We start from the raw sequence: 23941 nt of genomic DNA on the forward strand, positions 1-23941 counted from the left end.
CACTATTGTCATTGTTAATCCACCCAGACGAGCACCGTCAAGCTTTAATGAAAATATTGAATGAGGCTCACGTTCCCGATAAAATCACCGTGAACCATCTGGAAAAGATAGTCAACAATATCTTTGAAGTGAACATAGTCACTTTTTCCGATGATGAATTGCATGTAGAGGGTACTAAGCATAACAGAGCCCTTTACCTTACGGTGAAATGTGAGAACTCTGTGGTTACCCATGTATTGGTCGATAATGGTTCCAGTGCGAACATATGCCCTCTCTCCACTCTGAGTAAGTTGAAAGTGGAAGATGAGAGGATTCATAAGAACAGTATTTGTGTTCGGGGATTTGATGGTGGAGGCAAAGATTCAGTTGAGGATATAATGCTAGAGCTCACGATAGGGCCAGTTGAGTTTACAATGGAATTCCAGGTGCTGGATATAGTTGTTTCCTACAATCTACTGTTAGGTCGACCGTGGATTCACGCCACTAAAGTAGTCCCATCAACACTACACCAGGTGGTAAAATTTGAATGGGATAGACAGGAAATAGTTGTGCATAGTGAAGACAGATTATGCGCTCACAGCGATGCCATTGTACCGTTCATTGAAGTGGAAGATGACAAGGGACCGTAGGTCTACCAGGTTTTTGACACGATGTTGGTAGAGAAAGTTCCAGAGGGGAAATACATTCCAAATCCGAAGATAACCACCGCATCAGTCATGATGGCCTATGAGATGTTGAAGAATGGTTTTGTACTTGGTAAAGGTTTGGGCTCATCTTTGCAAGGCATCATACAGCCGGTGTCTCTTCCTAAAAACTTGGGAACATTTGGTCTGGGATTCAAGCCCATTGTTACAGACATAAGAAGAGGTAGAAAGTTAAAAAAGAGGGCATGGGTCCTTCCAAAGCCAGTCCCAGGTCTCTCCAGATCATTTGTCAAGTCCGGTACCAAAAAATGACCGGTAACAACAATTCCCAGTCCTGTGATTGATCTTGATAAGGAGTTAATTGAAAGATTTGAGAAGTTGTTCGACGGTGTGAACATGGTGGAAAGTAATGAAGGTTCTAGCAACGCAGAAATTCAATTCGTTGGGCCAGAAACAAAGCTTAATAATTGGAAAGCCACTCCTCTCCCCACTTGAAAGGAGTCTTGGTAGTTTATTTTGATTTTCCTTCAGTTTGTCTGGGTTATTCCAGGGTTGTAATCTAGATTTTTATCTTTTAGTCTGTTTGAGTGTGCAAACCTTGTTATCTTTTATCATTCAATGAAATGCAATTTCCCTTTCTTCATCATTTCTGATAGTTTCCCTTTTGTTTTTCTTTTGTTTCTGTACAGTTCTTTTTACGCTGGTTCTAATGACATGGCATGTGTGAGGAATCCTCAGCCCAGTCTTAAAAATCAATCTGATTCTGAAAAAATAATTCAAGAAGTAGAGTGTGATGACGAATCAGAATATGATGAGGAAGAGGCCTTTGAAGAAATTATTAAGGAATTAAATCACTTTGGAGGACAACCCAAACCCAACCTGAATGATACAGAAGTCATCAATTTAGGGGATGCAGATAATATTAGAGAGACTAAAATAAGCGTCCACCTTGAACCAAAGATCAGGAAAGAGATGATCAAAGCCATGATTGAATACAAAGATATTTTTGCATGGTCATAAAACGACATGCCGGGTTTAAGCACTGATTTAGTGGTCCACAAGTTATCCACTAACCCGACATTCCCTCCCGTCAAGCAAAAATTGAGAAAGTTCAAAACTGATACGAGTGTGAAGATTAAGGAAAAAATCACTAAGCAGTTGGACGCAAAGGTCATTCGGGTCACACGATATCCCGTTTGGTTAGCTAATGTTGTGCCAGTACCAAAGAAGGACGGCAAGATTAGAGTATGCGTTGATTACCGCAATCTCAACAAAGCAAATCCAAAGGATAATTTCCCACTACACAACATCTACATTTTGATCGATAATTGTGCCAAGCATGAGATTGGATCTTTTGTTGATTGCTATGCAGGATATCATCAGATGAAGAAGATGCGGAAAAGATGGCATTCATCACGCCATGGGGAACTTATTGTTACCGAGTAATGTCATTTGGTTTGAAAAATGCTGGGGCAACTTACATGAAGGAAATGACTATTGTGTTCCATGATATGATACACAAGGAGATTGAGGTGTACGTAGATGATGTAATCATAAAGTCGAAGCAGCAGGCCAACCACATCGGAGATTTGAGGAAATTTTTCCAAAGGCTTCGCAGGTACAACCTCAAGCTTAACCCTGCCAAGTGCGCATTTGGTGTTCCATCTGGAAAATTGTTGGGATTCATAGTCAGTCGTCGAGACATTGAGTTGGACCCATCAAAGATCTAAGCTATCCAAGAATTGCCACCTCCGAGGAACAAGACTGAGGTGATGAGTCTGTTAGGGAGATTGAACTACATCAGTAGGTTTATTGCTCAACTCACGACAACTTGTGAGCCTATTTTCAAGTTGCTGAAGAAGGATGTTGCGGTCAAGTGGACTGATGAGTGTCAAGAAACATTTGATAAGATAAAAGGATACTTGTCAAACCCACCTGTGTTGGTTCCACCAGAACCAGGGAGACCTTTGATTCTTTACTTGACAGTCCTGGAAAATTCATTTGGTTGTGTATTGGGTCAGCGTGATATCACTGGCAGGAAGGAACAGGCCATCTACTATCTTAGAAAGAGGTTCACAACTTATGAGGTTAAGTACACTCACCTGGAAAGGACATATTGCGCCCTAACTTGGTTAGCACAGAAATTGAAACATTATTTGTCATCCTACACTACTTACCTCATTTTGCGCTTGGATCCGTTGAAGTATATTTTTCAAAAGCCTATGCCCACAGGGAGGCTTGCGAAGTGGTATATTTTGCTCACAGAGTTTGACATCATCTATGTGACTCGGACCGCAATGAAAGCCCAAGCGTTGGCCGATCATTTGGCTGAGAACCCGGTCGATGAAGAATATGAGCTACTGAGGACTTATTTTCCCAATGAAGAGGTGATGCATATTGATGAGCTAGAGCAGACTGAAAAACCAGGTTGAAAACTTTTCTTTGATGGGGTTGCTAACATGAAAGGAGTTGGAATAGGAGTCGTTCTTATTTCTGAAATAGGGCATCATTATTCTGTTACGGCTCAGCTTCATTTTTATTGTATCAATAATATGGCTGAGTACGAAGCATGCATTTTGGGTTTAAGGCTAGCTGCAGACATGGATGTCCAGGAAGTCTTGGTCTTGGGAGACTCGGATCTTCTGGTACATCAAATTCAAGGAGAATGAGAAACACGAGATTTGAAGCACATACCATACCGACAATGTTTCCATGATCTTTGTCAACGGTTTCGATCAATGGAGTTCAAACATATTCCAAGGGTCCATAATAAGGTAGACGATGCTTTGGCTACCTTGGCATCAATGTTGCATCATCCGTACAAAGCTTATGTCAATCCTCTACATATTCAAGTCCGAGATTAGCATGCTTACTATAACACGGTGGAAGAAGAACTTGATGGTGAATCGTGGTTCCATGATATCAGGGAGTACATCAGAATGGGGGTATATTCGGTGCAAGCCACGGGGGATCAAAAGAGAACAATTCGACAGTTGGCAAATGGACTTTTCTTCAGTAGAGGAGTTTTGTATAAAAAAAACTCCAGATCTTGGATTTTTGAGATGCATAGATACTAAACAAGTCACGGCTGTCATGACCGAAGTACATTTTGGAGTCTGCGGACCGCATATGAGTGGATGTGTGCTGGCGAAAAAAAAATTCCGAGCAGGTTATTATTGGCTCACCATGGAGCGGATTGTATTAGTTTTGTGCGCAAATTTCATCAATGCCAGGTACATGGAGATTTAATTCATTCTCTACCATCGGAATTAAACATAATATCGGCACCATGACCCTTCGTTGCTTGGGGCATCGATGTCATTGGACCAATTGAACTAGCAGCATCCAACGGGCACAAGTTCATTCTGGTGGCCATTGATTATTACACCAAGTGGGTTGAGGCTAAAAATCTCAAATCTGTGACCAAGAAAGCAGTGGTCGATTTTGTTCACTCAAATATCATTTGTCCATTTGGGATACCAAAGGTGATCAACACAGATAATGGTGTTAATCTTAACAATAACTTGATGAAAGAGGTATGTCAACAATTTAAGATTACGCATCGCAATTCCACCCCATATTGCCCCAAGGCGAATGGAGCAGTCGAGGCAGCCAACAATAACATAAAGAAGATACTTTAGAAAATGGTGGAAGGTTCCAGGCAATGGCATGAAAAGTTACCATTCGCATTGTTGGGTTATCGCTCTACTGTTCGCACTTTAGTGGGTGCAACTCCTTACTTGTTGGTATATGGCACTGAAGCAGTGATACCTGCGGAAGTTGAAATCCCATCCCTTCGTATTGTTGCTGAGGCTAAGATTGAGGATGATGAGTGGGTCAAAACCCATTTGGAGCAGTTAAGTTTGATCGATGAGAAGAGATTGGCAGCAGTGTGTCATGGGAAGTTATATCAAAAGATAATGGCAAGAGCGTACAACAAAAAGGCGTGTCCCCAAAAGTTTGAAGTGGGTCACCAAGTATTAAAGCACATCCTTCCACACCAGGTCGAAGCGAAGGGCAAGTTTGCCCCAAATTGGCAAGGGTTGTTCATTGTAACAAGAGTGTTGTCCAATGGTGCTTTGTATCTAACAGATATCGAAGGCAAATGTGTAGACATGGCTATCAATCCTGATGCAGTCAAGAGATATTATGTATGATTTCTTTGGTTCAATTGTTGATTGTTTGTACTTGGCATTGTTTCGAAGATTAGAATGACAAAGGCAATTTGTTCTGCTATCTAAACACTCTACCCTTTGTTTCCCCTTTTGAGCCTTATTTATTTTATTTCATACCCCTTTTTTGGAATCAATAATGAAAAAGAGAGAAAAGAAAGAAAAAAAAAGAAAGAAAAAAAAAGAAAGAAAAAAAAAAGAAAAGAAGCGAAAAGAAAAAGTACAAGAAAATAAAGAAATTCAGGTGTGAACTACGTTTGACCTGATTCCTGTTAAGAATATGTAGGCAGCCTCACAGCTTGGTCATATCATATCAAAATAAAAATCAAAAATCCCCAAGCAAGAAACTGGGGTAGAAGTTGTGATTGTGGTAAGAGATCAGGTTCCAAAAGTTGTAATTTTGACCCATTTAAGTTGCTTTGAGCCTTTTTGATACCTTTTTCTTTTCAAACATATCCAAAGAACCCACATTACTGTCCAAAGAAAGACCTCCCAATCAGTATTCAACATATGCCAAGTCAAGAAAGTAAAGAGGATTCATATCAGGGGCAACACTCCGGTTTAAGCAAGAGAAATCAAAAAATGAAAGAGTCTTATTGGTGAAAACCCTCGTAGGTACCATGAGGCGACGAAAGCTGAGAGAAAGTAAAAATGAGAGAGTCTTATTAGTGAAAACCTTCACGAACACCATGAGGCGACAAGGAATTGAGGAATGAACAAATGAGAGAGGTTTGTCGGTGAAAACCCTTCAAGGCACTGCAAGCCGAACAAGGTCTGTAAGCTGGAGGAAAGTAAACATCGGGTTGCAGATATCTTGGAGCACAAAGTAAAACAATTTGATAAGTGATTGGTTAAACAGACTGGGTTGATTAATCCAAAATGCATACCATGATTATTGGTGCTAGTTACTCCACTCAGATAAGTTTCTTTTTCTCTCTCCAACAGTCATCCAAATTTGGATTTTCTTCTTTATTCTTAATTCTCAAAATCGTCGCATTTCATTGCTGTTAATTTTACTGCTCTAAAGCTCTTCCAAGGTTAGCCTTGTTTCAACAAATAAGAAGGAATTTCAAAGTTTACTACCAGTTTCAAAATTGCACAAAGCAAAATGCGGCTAGGACATCCCAGAGATAGTGTGATGAAAAGTGGGACATAGAGTGTAAGTAAAAGTTAAATCGGTGAAATGGTTCAGTAATGTCGCGGGAGATGCAGAGGTCAGAAATGAAAAACAACGGTTGGGGTGTAGAGCACTCAAATCATCTAGGGTCCTGGGGTTAAGGATCAATCAGAAGGTCAAACAATTCTCGACCGGCTCAAGGCAGCCAGTCAAAGCAAAGCATGGCAAAGGAAGAACCACCTTCAGCAAGAATGCCACAACTAACCACCACGTTTTAAACTGACAAGATTTTTCTTTGATTTAAACAGGGGGGGAAATTTCATTTGTTTCAGAGAAATCCTACGTGGAGAAAGAGCAAGCACCAAGCAGCTTTGATCGCAAAGTTCTCAGGACCCTCCTGGAAAATGGGACTTAGTTTAAAATTCAAAATAATCATGAGTAGCAGAATCTAGCATAAATGTAACCCAAAGGAATATAAGCGGAACTTCGAAGTTTGCATGCTTGAGATAGGATTCACTAGAAATTTTTAGGACCCTCCTGAATAATGGGACGTAGCACTAAGAATTCCATTAGATAACAAGTTTTAGCGTAAGTTCGGCTATAAGGAAGTATAGTTTAGCTTTAAAAGCGTCACTTGTAAGATAAGATTTAATTTAAAACTTTTCAGGACCCTCCTGGATAATGGGATGAAGTTTTACGACCAAGTTAGATAACAAGGTTCAATAGAAGAAAATATAATGCAGCTTTGAAACGGGCATTTACTAGAAATTTTCAGAACCCTCTTGGATAATGGGATCTAGTTTACAGATTGTTAGAGATATTAAGTAACATGATTCAGTTAACACTCACAAAGGTTCCCGGCTACCAAATTGGGGTAGAAAATTTTCTTTGTTTTGTCTATTTTGTTGAAGTTAGATGCCTGTCTGAAGAACAGGGAAGAACAACACGGATGTTAGGGATAAAAAGCAGTTCAGGATCAAGTAATCAGGAGCCCACCTGGAGAACAAGGGAAAACAAATCAAGTTTCAAGGAAGATTGACACAAGTATTAGTAATCAGGCACCCACCTAGAGGAACAAGGGAGAACAAGTCAAGGAAAAAACAGTTAAAGTTTCAGCAATCAGGCGCCCACCTGGAGAGCAAGGGAATACAATTCAAGTTTCAGCAGTTAGGCGCCCAACTGGAGAGCAAGGGAATACAATTCAAGTTCAGCAGTCAGGCGCCCACCTGGAGAGCAAGGGAATACAGTTCAAGTTTCAGTAATCAGGAGCCCGCCTCGAGAACTAAGGGAAAAGTACAATTCAAATGTTGGAAATCAGGAGCCCGCCTGAAGAACGAAGGGAAGAAGTAAAAATTCAAATTTTGTTGAAATCAGGAGCCCGCCTGGAGAACGAAGGGAAGAAGTACAAATCAAACTTCAATAATCAGGAGCCCGCCTGAAAAACGAAGGCAAGGAGTACGATTCAAGTTTCAGTAATTAGGAGCCCGCCTGGAGAATAGAGGGAAGGCAATAATGGTCAAAAGAAGAAAGTTCAAGTTGAAAGGGGAAAGCAATTCAAGTTTCATAGGAAGGGAACACAATTCAAGTATTGGCAATCAAGAAACCACCTAAAAATGAAAGGAAGAAGAACAGAAGGAAGCAATTCAAGGAAAGGCAATAACAGTCAAAGGAAGATGGTTAAAGTTCGGCAATCAGGTATCCACCTGGAAAACAAGGGAAAGTAATTGAAGGAAAGGGAAAGCATCACAAAATTACGATTCAAGTCAGCAACAAAGGAACTCTGTAGGAAAATGCAAGTCAACAAGGCAACGACAATAACAAGATCAAGTTTGTAAATAAATCTTTGTAATGCATAGTTCATAGCTTAGTCTAGCTTCTTTTATTTTGTCACGGTGTAATAAGGAGGTCAGTAAGCAGTAGTAGCAGCAACAACAGTAAAATCACAGCTTCATGGTAGTCCCAGCTACCGAAACTTCTCGAACTACACTGACCTGATTCCTTTATAGCCAAGGGTATGTAGGAAACCTTTGAAGCAGAGATTCGGTCAGATTCTTTCAAAGATGCTTCCCATGGAGTATTCAAATGGGCAAAAATCGCTCGTATCTGCTCACTTGATCTTTGCACGAAAACTATTCATGTTTCCGAGCAAAGAGGGGCAGCTGTGAGCATGTGATTTTTTCCCTATATGAATTATTCCCATAAATTCAAAAACAAAATATTTTTTTCCATTGTTCACAATTTTGCGGATTTTTTGTGGCATTTTCTGTTATTGTTTGCATTTGTCTATGCATGTTTATTTTATTTAAATTATTTAAAAAAAATATGTTGCATTTTTTTGCATATAGGATTTAACTTTGTATTTTTAAGAATTAATTAAGTAGCTTTACAAAAATAGAAAATCACAAAAAATAATTTATTGTTGCTTTTTAATTTTTGATTTTTTGGTAATTCTCCCTTTAATTTGGTACTTAACTTAGTTGTGATAGTCATAATTTAGAGTTAATTAAATTAATTAGATAATTTGGATTAGGAATTAATTTAGGTTTTTATTTTAGTTTAATATAAAAGAAATTGGGAAAGGAAAAGAAATGAAAATAAAAGGAAACAGAAAAGGCTATATTTGGGCCAAACTTGACAATTGTCCCCAAAACCCAACCAAAACCGGCACAGACCCGCCCTAATAGTCGGTCTGTCTCCAGCTTAATCCAAACGACGCTGTTTTAGGCGTTTTAATCTGGACCATTGAATTAGTTTAATCAAACGGTCCAGATTCTCGCCCATTTCCCAAACCCCGACCCGATCCAGAACCAAATCGGTTCCCCCCAGTGAAACAAAATGACCATGTTTTCCATTAATGATTTAATCAAAACCGTTGGATTCCAATCATCCAACGGACCTAATTAAATCATCAATTTAATATACTCAAACCCCTTACCCCCTCAGAACCCCCCCCCCTCATCGTCTTTGATCTCTCTTCAGAGACCAGCCAAAATCGTCGCCTCAAACCATCGTTGACCGCTTGCCAAAAATCGCCTACAGTGGCGGGCAACCACCAAACAACCCCAAATTCACACCATCGCCTCTCCTTCATCTCCCCGTTCCGAATCCTCAGCCCATTACCTTCGAATCACAGTCGAACTCTTCGAATATGGGATCGAAGGTCAGACCCTTAAACCCTAACTTACCAGTCGACCCCAAATCAACACCACCTAACCCATATATCTCCCTCGTACCAAATCCATTATTGTTTTCCCTCGAATATTGCCAGAATCTCTCGAATCTTAAATCTGAGGTCGAGCCCTAAAAATCTAAGATTGTCCTCAATGAAACCTAGTGGCATGCATGGTCATATGATGATGTTTCTGTCAAAGTTTTGAAGATTAGATTCGACGAAGAGTGATGTTGCTCAATTGTTCTTGACAAAGAACAAATGTGTAACATTAGTCTCGTTATATCAAGGTCTACAGCAGGTTGTTGATTTCTGAAATGGTAAGTGTTTTCATTCTTTTAATCCATTTCATCTCCTTTTTCCTCTCCCTTTCTTTAGTTAGATTTTTTTACTCCTTTTGAAAACTCGACCAATCTGTTGAGTTCAAACTATTCTCTGCTCGTTGTCCCCTTTGTTTCATTTTGTGAAAGTTGTTCTATGATTCTTATTGGTCCGCTGACTTAGTTCATCTAATTAGGTCGCTTGTTTTAATAACCTAACTGATTTCATGTTTGTTTGTTGATATTAATCAGTCATATAGTAGTTGTTATTAATCAATCATGTGTTGAATCCATTTAAGTAGTCGATTTTGTTTTCTACCTTCCATATAATCGCAGAAATTGGTTTGGATCACAGACAGTAGCTCGAGGACTTTGGGTCAATTTGACCCGTTTGTTAGGTTTGAGTAATTAACAGGGATTGTAAGGGTAACCTAGGGATTATTTAGGTTGTGTGAACCTTACCTAACTAATTAAGAAGCTTCTAATAGTGGTAGGGTTTAGGAGTGCATTATTGGATAAAATAAAGAGCAAAGAATTAAGTGGAATCAATTAAGAAATTGGGGAAGGGGCATTTGTGAATAGGGAATTGATTTTAGGCTGCCTTAAGAGATCCTATATAAAGCTTGCTTAGGAAAAGACTGAAGGAGAAGGGACAGAATATAGAGTCCAAAGAAAAAGAAACAGAGATATAGAAGTTTAAGAGGGAGGACAGAATAAGGGAGAGACCTAGGAGATAAAAATCCAAAAGTACAAATGGCTGCTTTTCACTGTTTGATTGAATTCTTTCGGTGATCTCTTCAGTTTCTAATTCCTGAAATAGTTTCTAGCTTATCTGGGCTCAAATGATTTGAATCTGGTGGTTTAAAAGCTTGGTTTGAAGTTCTGGTTGTGGATTTTTGATTTTTGAGCATCAGTTTTTGGTTTAAAGCTGTTTTTTTCTGTGGTTTCTTTCTGCCGCTGGATACTGTTGTTGCTACTGCTGATCTTATCCCCTTTACTTTCATTTCCAAGTATTTCCTTAGTCCAGAAATAATGATTGAATGTTGGTTATGAGAATCAAGTGGAATCCGATGGAATATAGGCTGTATTTGCCATAGTTTCTCTTTGTTTTTTTCCTTACTGTTTAAATACCACGTAGTAGATTGGTAATGGTAGATGTTAAACGAGCTGGTACTAGTATTATAAAATGGGGTTTGTGTTTTAGACAATTGTTTAGTTTCAACATTAAATAACATGTTTAGAAGGTGTATGAGCAGGTTTTTAGATTGTTTGTACGGCAAATGAACTGTATGCCTCAATTATTCAGTTTATTTTGATTTGTGCTCTGGATCACAAATTGTTTGCTTAAGTTTCTGTCAAAAATCAGTAAGGTTTTGGTTCTAATGTTTATCTGAATCCATTAAAATGTTAGGTGTTTGGCTTCTATGTGTATTGATGTTGTTTTATAAGCATGTTTGCCCATGAGCCTAAGGTTTGAGATCATGTTTGTTCATTAGGCCCATTTACAAGTCTCCATTTATCATGTACATGGATTAAGCCAAGGTTTGAATGAATTTGAAATTTGTATGACTGTTCTTGTGAAGTTATTTAAAGGACTGATGTCCATAGTTCCAGCATGTTTACTCATGAGCCATAATGGATTAGTGATGGTTTGATTTGGGAACATTTGGTCAATTATTCTATATTAAGACAATTGTAAATATGGAAGTTAATTAGGCAATTTGTGTCCCTTAGCTAAGAGTCAGGAATAATTGTAGGTTTAATCCCACTTAGCTTTTAATCTAAATTAATTGTTAGTTTGTAAAATCTGGGCTTAAAGGCAGCCCAAGTGGCGAAAGCATTCTCAAGTACGAATGCACAGCTTTGAGCTGTTTTGGTTTTGTCGACCTTCATCATGACGGGCCTACTTCGAGCCCCAAAGCTTGCAATGGCTTTTGGTTTAATGTTAATTTGGCACGTTAAAAATCTGACTGCTTTCAGTTGTTGTGGAGGTTCGACATGTATATCTCAGAATATTCTATTTGCACATGACCCATACGGACTGGGCTCGTTGATTGGGCTTGAGTTTTTCTTTAAAATGAAGTAGTACTTTCTTTTGGGTTTCAACAAATCCATTAGGCAATATTTGAGTAATTAGGAATCCTGCAGTTTTCTTTAAACAATTAATATTTTTTTAGAATGAGGTTAGCCATACTAAATAACGCAAAATAGCTTATGGCCCTCCAAAGCTTAGTTTGAATGCCTCTTTAATTTAGAACTGAGGTGCACCACTCCCAACAAAAATGACAATTGCATGGCCCTCATTTAATTAATCTTGTGTTGATCCTTAGAATTTGAGGTGCGCCATTTACCAATTTTCATGGCCCTCGCAAAGTTGCAAACGCGTAGTTGCTTTAGGCGCGTTACTTTAATAACTTACCTCCCTAAACTATTGGGTGCATTTCATGTGACCCAAATCCAAATCCTAACAACGTTAAACAAAATATGTCACGGATCGTGGGTGAATTTCATGTGGCGTGATCCAAAGACGTATTTTGTATAACGTTGAAATCTTCCTAAAATTAAATAAAAGCTGGTAAAAATACATATAGGTTTGAAAGTGTTATAAAAATTAGATAAATAGGCCAATAATAACAGTTGAGCGACCGTTCTAAAACCACGGAATTCGGGAATGTCTAACACCTTCTCCTGGGTTAACAGAATTCCTTACCCGAATTTCTGGTTCGCGGACTATAATACAGAGTCAAATTTTTCCTCGATTTGGGATTTGAACCGGTGACTTGGGATACCATAAATTATCCCAAGTGCCGACTCTGATTCTTAGATAAATAATCTTGTTTCAATTGTCACTTTAAATTAGAAAAAAACTCCCTTATACCCTTTCTGGGGTAGGTAAAAAGGGAGGTGTGACACTTGGTATGGAATTTGAATTGAACTGTGTATTCTTCTTGTTATTGCTGTGTGTTTACTTTGGGACTACGGGACGGTATCTCGGGAGACCCCCCTGTATGTTTACTTTGGGACTATGGAACGGTATTCCGGGAGATCCCCCTGCACATTTACATTGGAACTACGGGATTGCACCCGGTAGATTCCCGTGTACGGAGTATTTACATTTGGGATTACAGATCGGTATTCAGGGAGATCCCCTCGCATTATAAGTTGGACTAAGGGACGGTATCCCTAGAGATCCACTGGATATTTATATTTGGGACTACAGGACGGTATCCTGGGAGATCCCCGATTGTTATTTTTATATTGAGCTGTATTTCTCTCCGTGTTTACTTTGCCTCTGCAGTAGTTGTTGATGTTCTTTCTATTCTGTGTTACACCTTACTATTGCACTTATTATATTGTCTTATTTTTATATTGTTATACCTTGTATTTCATTTAACCTCAGTAGGGCCCTGACTTTCCTCGTAACTACCCGACCAAGGTTAGGCTTGGAACTTACTGAGTACCGCTATGGTGTACTCATGCTCTTTCTGCGCATGTTTTTTATGTGCAGATCCAGGTACTTCCACTCAATCTTATCATCCTTGAGGCAAGATGCTTCTGTAGAGACTTTGAGGTATATCTGTCGCATCCTCGGACCGAGGAGTCCCTTTCTATCTTTCTGCAATAGTATAGCCCTTCAGTATTTTTCCTTTTTTTAGATATTTCTGGAGTTAGAGCTTCTTATGTATCTCTTAGCTTGCGATTCATGGGGCTCCGGATTTTGGGAAGTATTATGTTGAGATTCTTGTACTATTAGGTGTCAGGCGGCATCTTAAACACTATTCCATGTTGTTATTTCGGTTTTATATAATTTTCTTTCCAAAAATTGCTTCTTTTCCGCATTCGTTAGGCTTACCTAGTCGTAGAGACTAGGTGCCGTCACGATAGTTCACGGAGGGCGAACTGGGGTCGTGACAGTATAAGAATGAGTAGGAAAGAAATAAAGGCATAAGCCTCAAAGGAATCAAATCGCACGATGAGAAATCAAGAAGGGAAGTGCTCCTAACAGCCTTGTAGCCTCTCAAAGATAAATACAAACGTCTACTAATCCGCAAGACTCTACTAGGCTTGCTCATAACCCGTGAGACCCAAGTGAAATTAATGCTCTAATACCAAGCTCACTTGACCCAAAATCCACAATAGTTTGAGATGGTGCCTAACGCTGCCGTCAGACAAGCCAACGTTGATTTATCAGTTTAATTACTCATTTTATTACTTTGAAATCACAATTTCCATTAATTAAATAGTACCAAATAGAATTTACATGGTGAAATAATAGAAATCCCATGAACCATCATGCTAAACCTCCAGTAGAAACCCCCAAAACCTGGTGTCACAAGTGCATGTGCATTTTTCTAAGGAACACAATAAATATACATCATCCGTCCCGAATGTAATAAGACAGAATATAAATAGACAATACAATGGAGACTCGGTGGACTGCGGTACGTAGCCAGGAGTGTAACTCACATAAAGTCTCCTCAGCCGGTGCCCTTACACACCAAGATGATCATCAAATGACCTGTTAGATCCTGCACATTTAGTGCAGAAGTGCAGCATGAGTACGTAAATCAACGCGTACCCAGTAAGTATCTAGCCTAACCCTGTAGAAGTAGTAATGAGGGAGTCGATATCGACACTTACCATAGGTCCAATATAGCAATATAATAAAGCATAAGCAGATATGAAGCATACGACAAAGATAGGGTAAATTTGTAAGTTACATAATCTTCCAATTATTTCCTTTAAAGCATAAATTTATCGGCCATATATCCTGCCTTAATATATCAGAAATATGCTAAGTGTCAATACCAATTAAGTAATAAATACAATAAAATGTCGGGCATCAGTGAAAGGTTTATCTTGTGAATATTCAGACTACTAGCGATATCGCGCACGATTCTGCCAATGTCGTTCGGCCCGATCCAGAATAATGTGTACACTACCGAGGGTCAAGCGGCATGAACCATAGATGCATCTATATACTGCCGAGGCGTTCGGCCTGCTCCACAAGAAAGGAAGGAAGTTTCTGAATCACAAGATATGTGTTTACAATACGGTACATGAGTACAATAAATAGTACACCCCTTTGCATTTATCGAATATCTTGGCAAAAACTCAAGGTGATAAGTTCAAGTAATTCAAATATTGCATGATAAAATTTTAAGTCTATCCGGACATAAACATGCTTTAGCTACGAACGAACTCTCGTTATCTCGGGCGTACGTAGCACCTACAACTAGTTGCACATAAAATTAAATATCAACTAAGATGTAGTCCCCCCCACCCACCACCACCACAGAGTTAGACATGAGACTTATTTCGCTTTGCAATCAAATTCAAGATTCGAATAAACCTTTGCCTCACGAATTGGTGTTCGAAAGCTTCAAATCCGATCACAAACAATTCAATATACTCAACATGAATCGTAGGAGTTAATTCCATATGAAATTAGTAATCTTCCGAATAAAATCCGAAATTCATCTCAAAATTCAACAGTGGGACCCACGTCTCGAATCTCGGAAAAACTCATGAAATTCGAACACCAATTCAGAGATGAGGCCAACTATACAAAATATGCAAATTCTGACATTGGATTGCCTTTCAAATCTTCATTTTATATTTTTTGAAAGATTTTATAAAAATCTAATTTTTCTTCCATTAATTCACAGATTCATGATGTAATTAAGTATGGAATCATGAAATATAATCAATATAGGGTAAGGAACACTTACCCCAATATTTTTCCCTTGAAAAGCTCTCAAAAATTGCCCTTTCCCGAGCTCCAAATCATTAAAAATGGAAAATGGGACAAAGTCCCATGTTCAGAACTTAAATCTGCTGCCCAGTCATTTACCCTATACGATCGTGGCCAAACACCCACAATCATGAAGCACAAAAATTTTCCAGCATTTTTTTACTCTATGCGGTCGCAGCAATTCTCCCGCGATCGAGAAGAACAAATTTTTCCAACAGCCTTCTTCTACTCTTCCAGATAGCCTCTAGTATAATGGTCGTAACTTGTTATACAAAACTCCAAATAACAAAGGTTTTAACTTTCTGAAAACTGAACACCAAGATCTACAACTTTCATCTTTTGGTCATCTCCGAGATATAAGCTACCAAAAACAGCCATGTACAACAAAAATTTCTTCTTCGCGATTTCCAAATTGTCCTGAACAGCCTATAGTGTACCAACCATAACATTTTGTATGCAACTCTAAATGACAAATAGTTTGATTTTCTGAAAACTAGATATAAAGGGCTATAACTTTCATTTTTGAATTATCTCCAGATTCCTTATAGATTACGGGATATAAGCTTCTAAAATCAGGTCAGTGCCGTAGAAAGGTTCCTCTACACAATCGTGAAAGGTCTTCCTCAATCGCGCATCATTGGCCAATTTCTCCCATTTTACTCATCGCGATCGCGGTCAGTTCCCCGTGATCGCATAGCACACTACTGTAACCAAAAATCAGCAGCTAAAAATTAGAAATGGTCTGAAACCATCACGAAACTCACCCGAGCCCCCCGGGACCCCATCCGAACATACCAACAAGTCTCAAAACATATCAAGGACTTAGTCGAGGCGTCAAATCACATCAAACAACGTTAAAAACATGAATCACACCCCAATTCAAGCCTAATGAAACTAAGAAATTCCAACTTCTACATTCGATGCCGAAACTTATCAAATCAATTTCGATTTACCCCAAATTTTGCAACGTCATAACTGACATTACAGACCTACTCCCACTTCTGGAATCGGAATCCGACCCCGATATAAAAAATTCCACTTCCGGTCAAACTTTCAAAAACCTTCAGTTCCGATTTTCGCCAAACGACCCTGAATTGACCTACGGACCTCCAAATCCACATTAGGACGCGCTCCTAAGACCAGAATCACCATATGGAGCTATTTCCAAGCTCGAAATTCCAAACGGACATCAATAACATTAAAGTACACTTCAATCCAAATTTATGAAATTCTTCCAAAATACTAACTTTCCATAATAAACGTTGTAACGCTCTCGTGTCATCCAAAACCCAATCTAGGCATACGCCCAAGCCCAATATCATTATACGAACCTATTGGAACCTTCAAATCCTGATTTTGAGGTCGTTTATTGAAAAGTTAAATCTTAGTCAACTCTTTCAACTTAAAGCTTCCGAAATGAGAATTTTTCTTCTAAATCAACTATCAGCTTCCTGAAATTCAATTCCGACCACACGTGCAAGTCATAATACCTGAAGTGAAGCTACTCAAGGCCTCAAACCTCTAAATGATACGCTAGAGCTCAAAACGATCGGTCAAATCGTTACGTAAATTTGGAGCTAAGACTATATCTTCTTCCAACCATTATTTGCTTTTCTTTTTTCATGTGATTCACCTATCGTACCACCGACCATAGGAAACCCTGGCTCTAGATACCAACTGTAGTGTATGAGCTACGATGATTAATTATAAAAGTTGAAAATGGAAAATTTGCATAAAACAAGGAAAAGAAAATTTAGATAATCATTATGTCTCACACAACTGGCAATAGTTTTGTGAGGCCTCTTTTTATCTTACAAATTTGTTGACCCATATCTTATATTTTTGGGTCCACAAAATTGTGAGACAAAAAAGAGATTCCACGCAACTAGTGCCAGTTGTGTGAAGCACAAAATAAAATTTTCTCAAAAGTTTCTATAGATTCGATATTAAGAGCCTGTTTGGATTAGCTGGTTTGAAGTAGCTGATAATCATTATGTGTTGAAAAGCACTTTTAAGTAATGAAACTGATTTAATAAATAAACAGTTACGTGTTTGGGTACAAGTGCTGAAATTGATAATAAGTTATTGCAGTATTTGATAAAAAAAAATGACGATAAACTTTTTTCTGTTAAAATGACTTAAATAACCTTAGAACCGTTTACACTTATAAGGGCGTAATTTCTTCAAAATTTTAGATTATAGATCGATTCAAATACAAAATATTCTATTTGTCATTTTATTTTAAATATAACTGTGCTTAGATGAGATAATTTTTATGATAAATATAATTTATTTTATGATAAGCATATAACCATATATAATAATAATTAATAAATTGACAAAAGTTTCTCGGTAAAAAATAAACCTAAATAGGACAAATCATTTGAAGAGAAACAAACATTATCTTCATCACCACAATATTAAAAAGCAATACACCAAAAATTTGATATGTCCTCATTTATTATATACAGTTCAAAAATTAATACACAATCACATAGATATAAGTATGCAAAGGAATAGAGAATTTGCTTATCTTAAATAGTCAATGAGAATTGTAGACCTAAAGAGGTGGGGGAGGGGGGATGGGGTTTAGGTTAAATACTTGAGGCAGTGAGTATCGATGTAGGAGTTTTGTTCTAAAAAGAAATATTTTTAAGGATAAAATAGTAAAAATCTTGGCCAAACTTAAAGTGCTTATAAGTTAAAAATTCATAAACGGGGGGTGACCAACTATTGGCTTTTTGGCTTATTTTTGACTTATAAGTACTGAGCTTATAAGTACTTTTAACTTTACCAAATGCTTAAATAAGCCGAAAAGTGCTTATAAGCTAGCTTGATCAGCTTATAAGCTTAGCCAAACACCCTCTAATAATGTAATTGTGACTACTAGACCAGTTGGCAACCAATAGAAAGATTACAACTCTTGTACTATTATGACGGCCAAAAGGGACACCTGGCCCATTTCTTGGAACTACAAATAAGTGTGGTAATAGATAATAGAAAGACTAATAGCCTGTTTGGCCAAAAATTGAGGTGTTTGGCCAAGCTTTTGGAAGGAAAAAAGTGCTTTTGAAGAGAAGCAGAAGCAGTTTTGGAGAAGCAGAAAAAAGTAGCTTCTCTCCAAAAGCACTTTTTGAGAAGCACTTTTGAGAAAAATACACTTAGAAATTATTTTTTAAAGCTTGGCCAAACACTAATTGCTGCTCAAAAGTGCTTTTCAACTAATTAGCCAAGCACAAACTGCTTCTCACCAAAAGTACTTTTGAGAAAAGCACTTTTAAAAAAAACACTTCTCAAAATAAGTTGATTTTTGCAGCTTGGCCAAACGGGCTATAAAGGACTCAAGCGACGTTAACTAACCTTAGGAACTCAAAACTGAATTAACTCCTCTGCTCGGTTGACCCGAAGTCAAAATTCTCAATTCAGCTTTCCTCTTTTACAATATTTTCACCTTATCAGAAAGCATTTGAAATTGAGTTAGACCGAGAATCATCCTTATTTTTGTGCTCCGATAAGATATTCTAGATTATCCCACATTGTTTGAGGAAACAAATTATTCTCTCAATTAGGCAATTTTCACATGATTGATCTAGATTTTGGAATGGAGTTAGATCTGGTATTAATTTTCTTTAACACTAGTTATTTGTGATATCATCTTCAGGTAAAAATTGCATGGGGCGCCCTATTTGATCGCCCCCATTTAACCTGTACCTATTTTTTTTTAAACTTTTAACTTGTACCCACTTTTTAAATAACTTCAGCCCCATTTCTGCTCCTCCTTCTGCTCCTTCATCTTCTTCTTCTTCTTCTTCTTCTTCTTCTTCTTCTTCTTCTTCTTCTTCTTCTTCTTTCTGAAGATTAACAATGTAGTTAATGGTAATGATTGGTTATGTACTTGTTTGTATGGATTTCAGTTCCTCTTCTCCTTCTTGACTCTATCTATGCTTCCTCCTCGCCGTGTTGCATATTACTTTTTTGCTGGTGAAGCGAGAAAATAGTTTTCATTGTACAACTTAAACACCCATATTGTACGTACCTGATTTGATCTTCTCAAGTGCTTCATATACTGCATTTTTGTGTTTAGACTTCAACACACTATAATATTTTTTGTTGGGTATTAGTGGATTCTTGAAGCTTAGAAACTAAAATAATGAGTATACCAAAGTAGCTTTCTGTAGCAAGAAACATACTCTACAACATGCTGAAGTTAATCCAAGGTTGAGAAGAGCAAGGCTGCAGAGACTAATAAGCCGAAGAGGCCTACCACATGCTGAAGTTAATCAAATATAGAACAAAAACTTCAGCTCTAAAGCTGAAGTTCCCCAGTTACAAAACAAGAACTTCAGCTCTAGATCTGAAGTTCATGGCGAAACAAAAAAAGAAAAGTTCGCCAGTTACAAAACGAAAACTTCAGCTCTAGAGCTGAAGTTCGCGAGTTACAAAACAAAAACTTCAGCTCTAGAGCTGAAGTTCGCCAGTTACAAAACAAAAACTTCAGCTCTAGAGCTGAACTTCAGGCCCGGCTACTAGAATGCTGAAGTTTTGCGTGATTGTCTTTGCTTCTTCAGCCCCGTATGCTGAAGTTATGCGAAAAAGCGGGTACGCTTGCAATTTTTTTTATAAAGCAAGAACAAGCTAAAACGTGACACAAAAAAACAAGTATAGATGCAAATGCCCCCATCTTCAGTGAAGGACTCAAACAAAAGCGAAGTCAAATCTTCAAGCCCATCAATTATAATTCTGCCCTCATAACCGTTTCCCTGTCCTAGTGACCCCAACGATTTATTTTTTTAAAAATGAAGAAATTCAGATAACAAATAAGTTATGCATTTATCAAAATCATCTAGCAATATTAGATCTCTAATGGTGCACTATTTTTTGCACCAAATCTAAATTTGGTGTTCTTTTGCTCCAATAAAACATCAAATGTTGCACTATTTTAGTGTGAGAATAGTGCCACACCAAATTTGGTGTGACACTATTCATCAACACCAAATTTGATTTATTATTATTTTATTTATCTTTTTATTTTTTTGGACTTTTAATTTATCATATATTATTTATATAATTAATTTTTATATTAAGATCTTTATAATTTTAATTTTATATCCTATTTTTTTGATATATTAATTTTTGTATATATTATATTTATATAAAATTATAAGTTACTTTTATTATTATTATAATTGTATAAAAAGAAATATAACCATTATTTAAAAATGAAAATTGCAAATGTAAGATATCTAATGTTGCTAAAATTGAAAGTGAAAACTAAAATTCAAATGACCACATGTATTATACTGCACAACATATAATTGAGGACGAACGTGATCTTAATGCACCAATTCAAGATGCATGTGAATGTCTAGCTCCTGCGGTAGAAATGACAGTAGATGAAGATCACTGATTTGAACAATTTTTAGCTCGACACAAAAAAATTAAGGATAAAGATGTGCATTTCGCACTTCGTAATGCATTAATCGAGCATTTATAGGAGAATAGAGGCAAAAGTTGAATATTTATGTGGTACTTAAATTAAATTTGACTATGATGTAATATTTATTTAATTATTTTTTATCAATGATTTCACTTTTAGTTGATTTATCCTTTAAAATAATTTTATGATAAATGATTATATAAGTGGTGAATGTGAATTATATGTGATGAATATGGAAAAAAGAAAAAAGATAGAATTTGTTTGAAAGAAATAAAAAATAAAATTTAAATAAAAGATAATAATATAATATAGAAGAGAGAGAAGAATATAAAAAGAAATATTCTTTTTTGGTATAAAAAATGATGTCATAATTAGAGTAAATTTGGTATTACACTATTGTGGTGTTACAACATTTTGGATGTTAGGGTTGGAGATAGTATCCTCCATGAAATTAAATACTGTAGATATTATGGTAGAGTTATTCAAAGCGATGAGTTTGGTAGTTTGGGTGGGACAATTTGTGGTTAAAAAAACGACGACGTTAGCCTTGCCTAACTTGGCTATGACTAAATGATGAAACAGAGCTCATATTCCAACCTTTTTTCCTTCTTTAGCCCTTTATTTTTCCTTACCTTTCTTTTATTTGTGGCTCTAATTTGAATCAAGTATACATAATTTGTTTGGCAAGGAGTTGGGGGGAAAGTAAAGGCTAAGAAAGAAAAGAAGGGAAGATCACACGTTGTGACCCATTTCAAAACAAAGCAAAATGATTGTCATAAAAATGCACCATATAACATATGGTAATTAAAGATAGAAGCAATAAACAAAAAAGTAACAAAAGAAAGCTAGCTGTCCACTGCGTTTGCCTTTGCCTTTGCCTCTCCCTTACTTTTCATTTAAAACTCACTCTTATGAACACAGTTTAAATAGATATTCAACATCCTTAAGATTCATCAAATCTCAAAATCTGAAATCAAAGAAGCTTAAAGAAGAGTCAAGAAGAAGAAAGAAAGTTATACAAATTAACACAATGAAAGGTAGAAAGTGTAAAGAAGTTCCTTCAACAGATCTATTAGTCTGTTTTCCTTCTAGAGCTCATCTAACACTTATGCCAAGTCCAGCAAGTCACCATCATCAACACCATTTAAAGAGATGTAGCACCAGAGGTATTGGGCCAGCAGCTGGCCAAGCAAGTCCTATGCTATGGGCCAAATCAAAGAGAACTGAGATTTCAGAGCCAACTTCTCCAAAAGTTACATGTGCTGGGCAGATCAAAGTTAGGCGGCACAAACAAAAATCATGCAAGAATTGGCAGTCAGTTATGGAAGAGATTGAGAAGCTACATATCAAAAAACACAAAAGGAATAAACCTGCTTGGATTGATTCACTTGGAATTAAAAAGGATGTAATTCAATTCTTGACTTGTTTGCGTAATGTAAGGTTTGATTTTAGGTGCTTTGGTTCATTTTCTGCGGCAGCAACTGATATTATCACTTCTGATGATGAGGAAGAAGAAGATGAAGAGTTGCATAAAAATGATAATGAAGCTGTCTCGAGAACTGTATTCTCTAAGTGGTTCATGGTTTTGCAAGAAAACCAGAATACAGATTTTACGAAAACAGAGGAAACAGAGAAAGAAAAGCTTTATTATAACAGTAATAACGAAGCAGAGGCGAATTCAGGATTTGACGATCATGCTCCGTTAAGTGCACCACCACCCAATGCACTTTTGCTCATGCGTTGTCGTTCTGCTCCTGCGAAAAGCTGGCTTGAGCAAAAACACGAAGAAGAAGAAGAAGAGCATGATTATGGAGAAGAAAAGAATGCAAAATCAACAATGGAAGATTTAGAGAGTACTAAAAAGAAAAACAAGAGCTTAGTGGTGATGAGATATGGGGATGATTTCTACAAATTTTCATCAGATATAGCAAAGGAGACTTGGGTTGTAGGTGAAGTCAAAGATCCATTATCAAGAAGTCTAAGTTCGAAGAGGTAATTAATATCTTGATGATCAAGTTCAAGGTCATTGCTCTTTGGCCAAATATTTCCCTTTGTTATGAACTTTGGTTAAGTTTCTTCAAATAGCATTTAAATATTTTACATTTTCTGAATTATGCTGTGGTAATTTGAACTATGAAGAAGGGAGCTTTTGGTTTTTGATCCTTCTCTGAGATCACAAAGCTAGAATTGTACTTAGATGTGTAATTCTGTATAGTACTTTCTTTCCTTTATCTCTTGTTGTTTACTGAACCAATGTACAATCTTGGGATATATTCTTATGTAGAAGATTTACATATGTTGCTTTCTTTCTGTTTTAAGTTGTTCTTGCCGTTTAATAAACAAGCTACGAGAAGACTATCTTTAAGCTTTTGTTCATTTAATTCTTTGGCTAATCAAAAAAATATATATGTAACAGTTTGGTGTTTCAGGTTGATTTGCAGCTTCCGATATAAGTGCACATAACCTTCCAAAGAAAGTGCACTAATGATGATAAATATTTTCTTGACAGTTTTTTATTAAAGTACTGTAAAATTTATGACATTTGACGAAAATGAACAAATATATATTTAACTTTTGATTTGAGTGTCACACACTATCAGGGCCCGATTGACCATAAGAACTTTTTCACTTTTTCGAATTTTTTCGTTTTTTGGAATCAGTATTTGGGCATGAAAATTTCAAACTTCAATTAAAATTGAATTTCGAATTTTTCGAAAATTTAAAAAACTCTAAAAAGTTATTTTTCAAAATTTTCATATCAAATCACTCACAAAAAGTCAAAAACAGCTCCAAATTATATGCGTATCTGAACACAATTCTAATTTTCAAAGTACCATTTTCACTTGAATAAATTTTTTATTTTTTCGGAATTTTACAATTCTATGTACAAACGCCCACTTAGTTTGGCATAAAGAAAATTTTATTACTTTGACCTGCATATGGAGGGAGAATATTTGAAAACACTTTGAGGAATTAAAAAAATAAAAATAAATAAAGAATGATGGTTCATACTTCAACAGTAGTTGATGTATCGTTAGTAAAAAAAAATATGTATTACTATAAGCAAAATATAAGTACTCTCATTTCATTTTTTGTCTAACCTGTTTGATTTCAACACAAAATTTAAGAAAGTTTATTTTTAAAAAAACTTATGATCTAAGGTATGCCATATAATTTTTGTGACTTTAAGATTATGCCACTAAAGATAAATAAGAGTTTAAAGTTAAATTATTTTTAAAATTAAATATGTATTATAGTTTTTAGAACAAAGTAAAATATGGTGTTGCATAAAATTTAACGGTGAAATTACTCACACTTTTGTATCTG

The 23941-nt window shown here is 36.7% G+C and overlaps 2 protein-coding genes across 2 annotated transcripts; both read left to right on the forward strand.

Annotated features, from left to right (window-relative positions):
* The first annotated feature begins 4288 nt into the window (after positions 1-4288).
* Positions 4289-6348, forward strand: LOC138879332 (uncharacterized). The gene is made up of 2 exons (XM_070158941.1): positions 4289-4718; positions 6242-6348. Exons 1-2 carry the CDS (start codon positions 4289-4291, stop codon positions 6346-6348), a joined length of 537 nt encoding a protein of 178 aa, XP_070015042.1.
* Positions 6349-21421: 15073 nt separating this feature from the next.
* On the forward strand, positions 21422-22910 carry LOC104240103 (uncharacterized). The gene has a single exon (XM_009794886.2). It carries the CDS (start codon positions 21645-21647, stop codon positions 22608-22610), a length of 966 nt encoding a protein of 321 aa, XP_009793188.1. The 5' UTR covers positions 21422-21644; the 3' UTR covers positions 22611-22910.
* Positions 22911-23941: the final 1031 nt, after the last annotated feature.

The sequence above is a fragment of the Nicotiana sylvestris genome, chromosome 10 (genome assembly GCF_000393655.2).
Source record: "Nicotiana sylvestris chromosome 10, ASM39365v2, whole genome shotgun sequence".
In the NCBI taxonomy this organism is placed as follows: Eukaryota; Viridiplantae; Streptophyta; class Magnoliopsida; order Solanales; family Solanaceae; genus Nicotiana; species Nicotiana sylvestris.

Bases quoted from the DNA above. Each gene is read 5' to 3' on its own strand.
- LOC138879332 (XM_070158941.1), top strand. From the start codon at position 4,289: ATGGTGGAAGGTTCCAGGCAATGGCATGAAAAGTTACCATTCGCATTG. The intron at 4,719-6,241 runs GTGCTTTGTATC...TGATTTAAACAG, and splicing joins AACAAGAGTGTTGTCCAATG to GGGGGGAAATTTCATTTGTT.
- LOC104240103 (XM_009794886.2), top strand. From the start codon at position 21,645: ATGAAAGGTAGAAAGTGTAAAGAAGTTCCTTCAACAGATCTATTAGTC.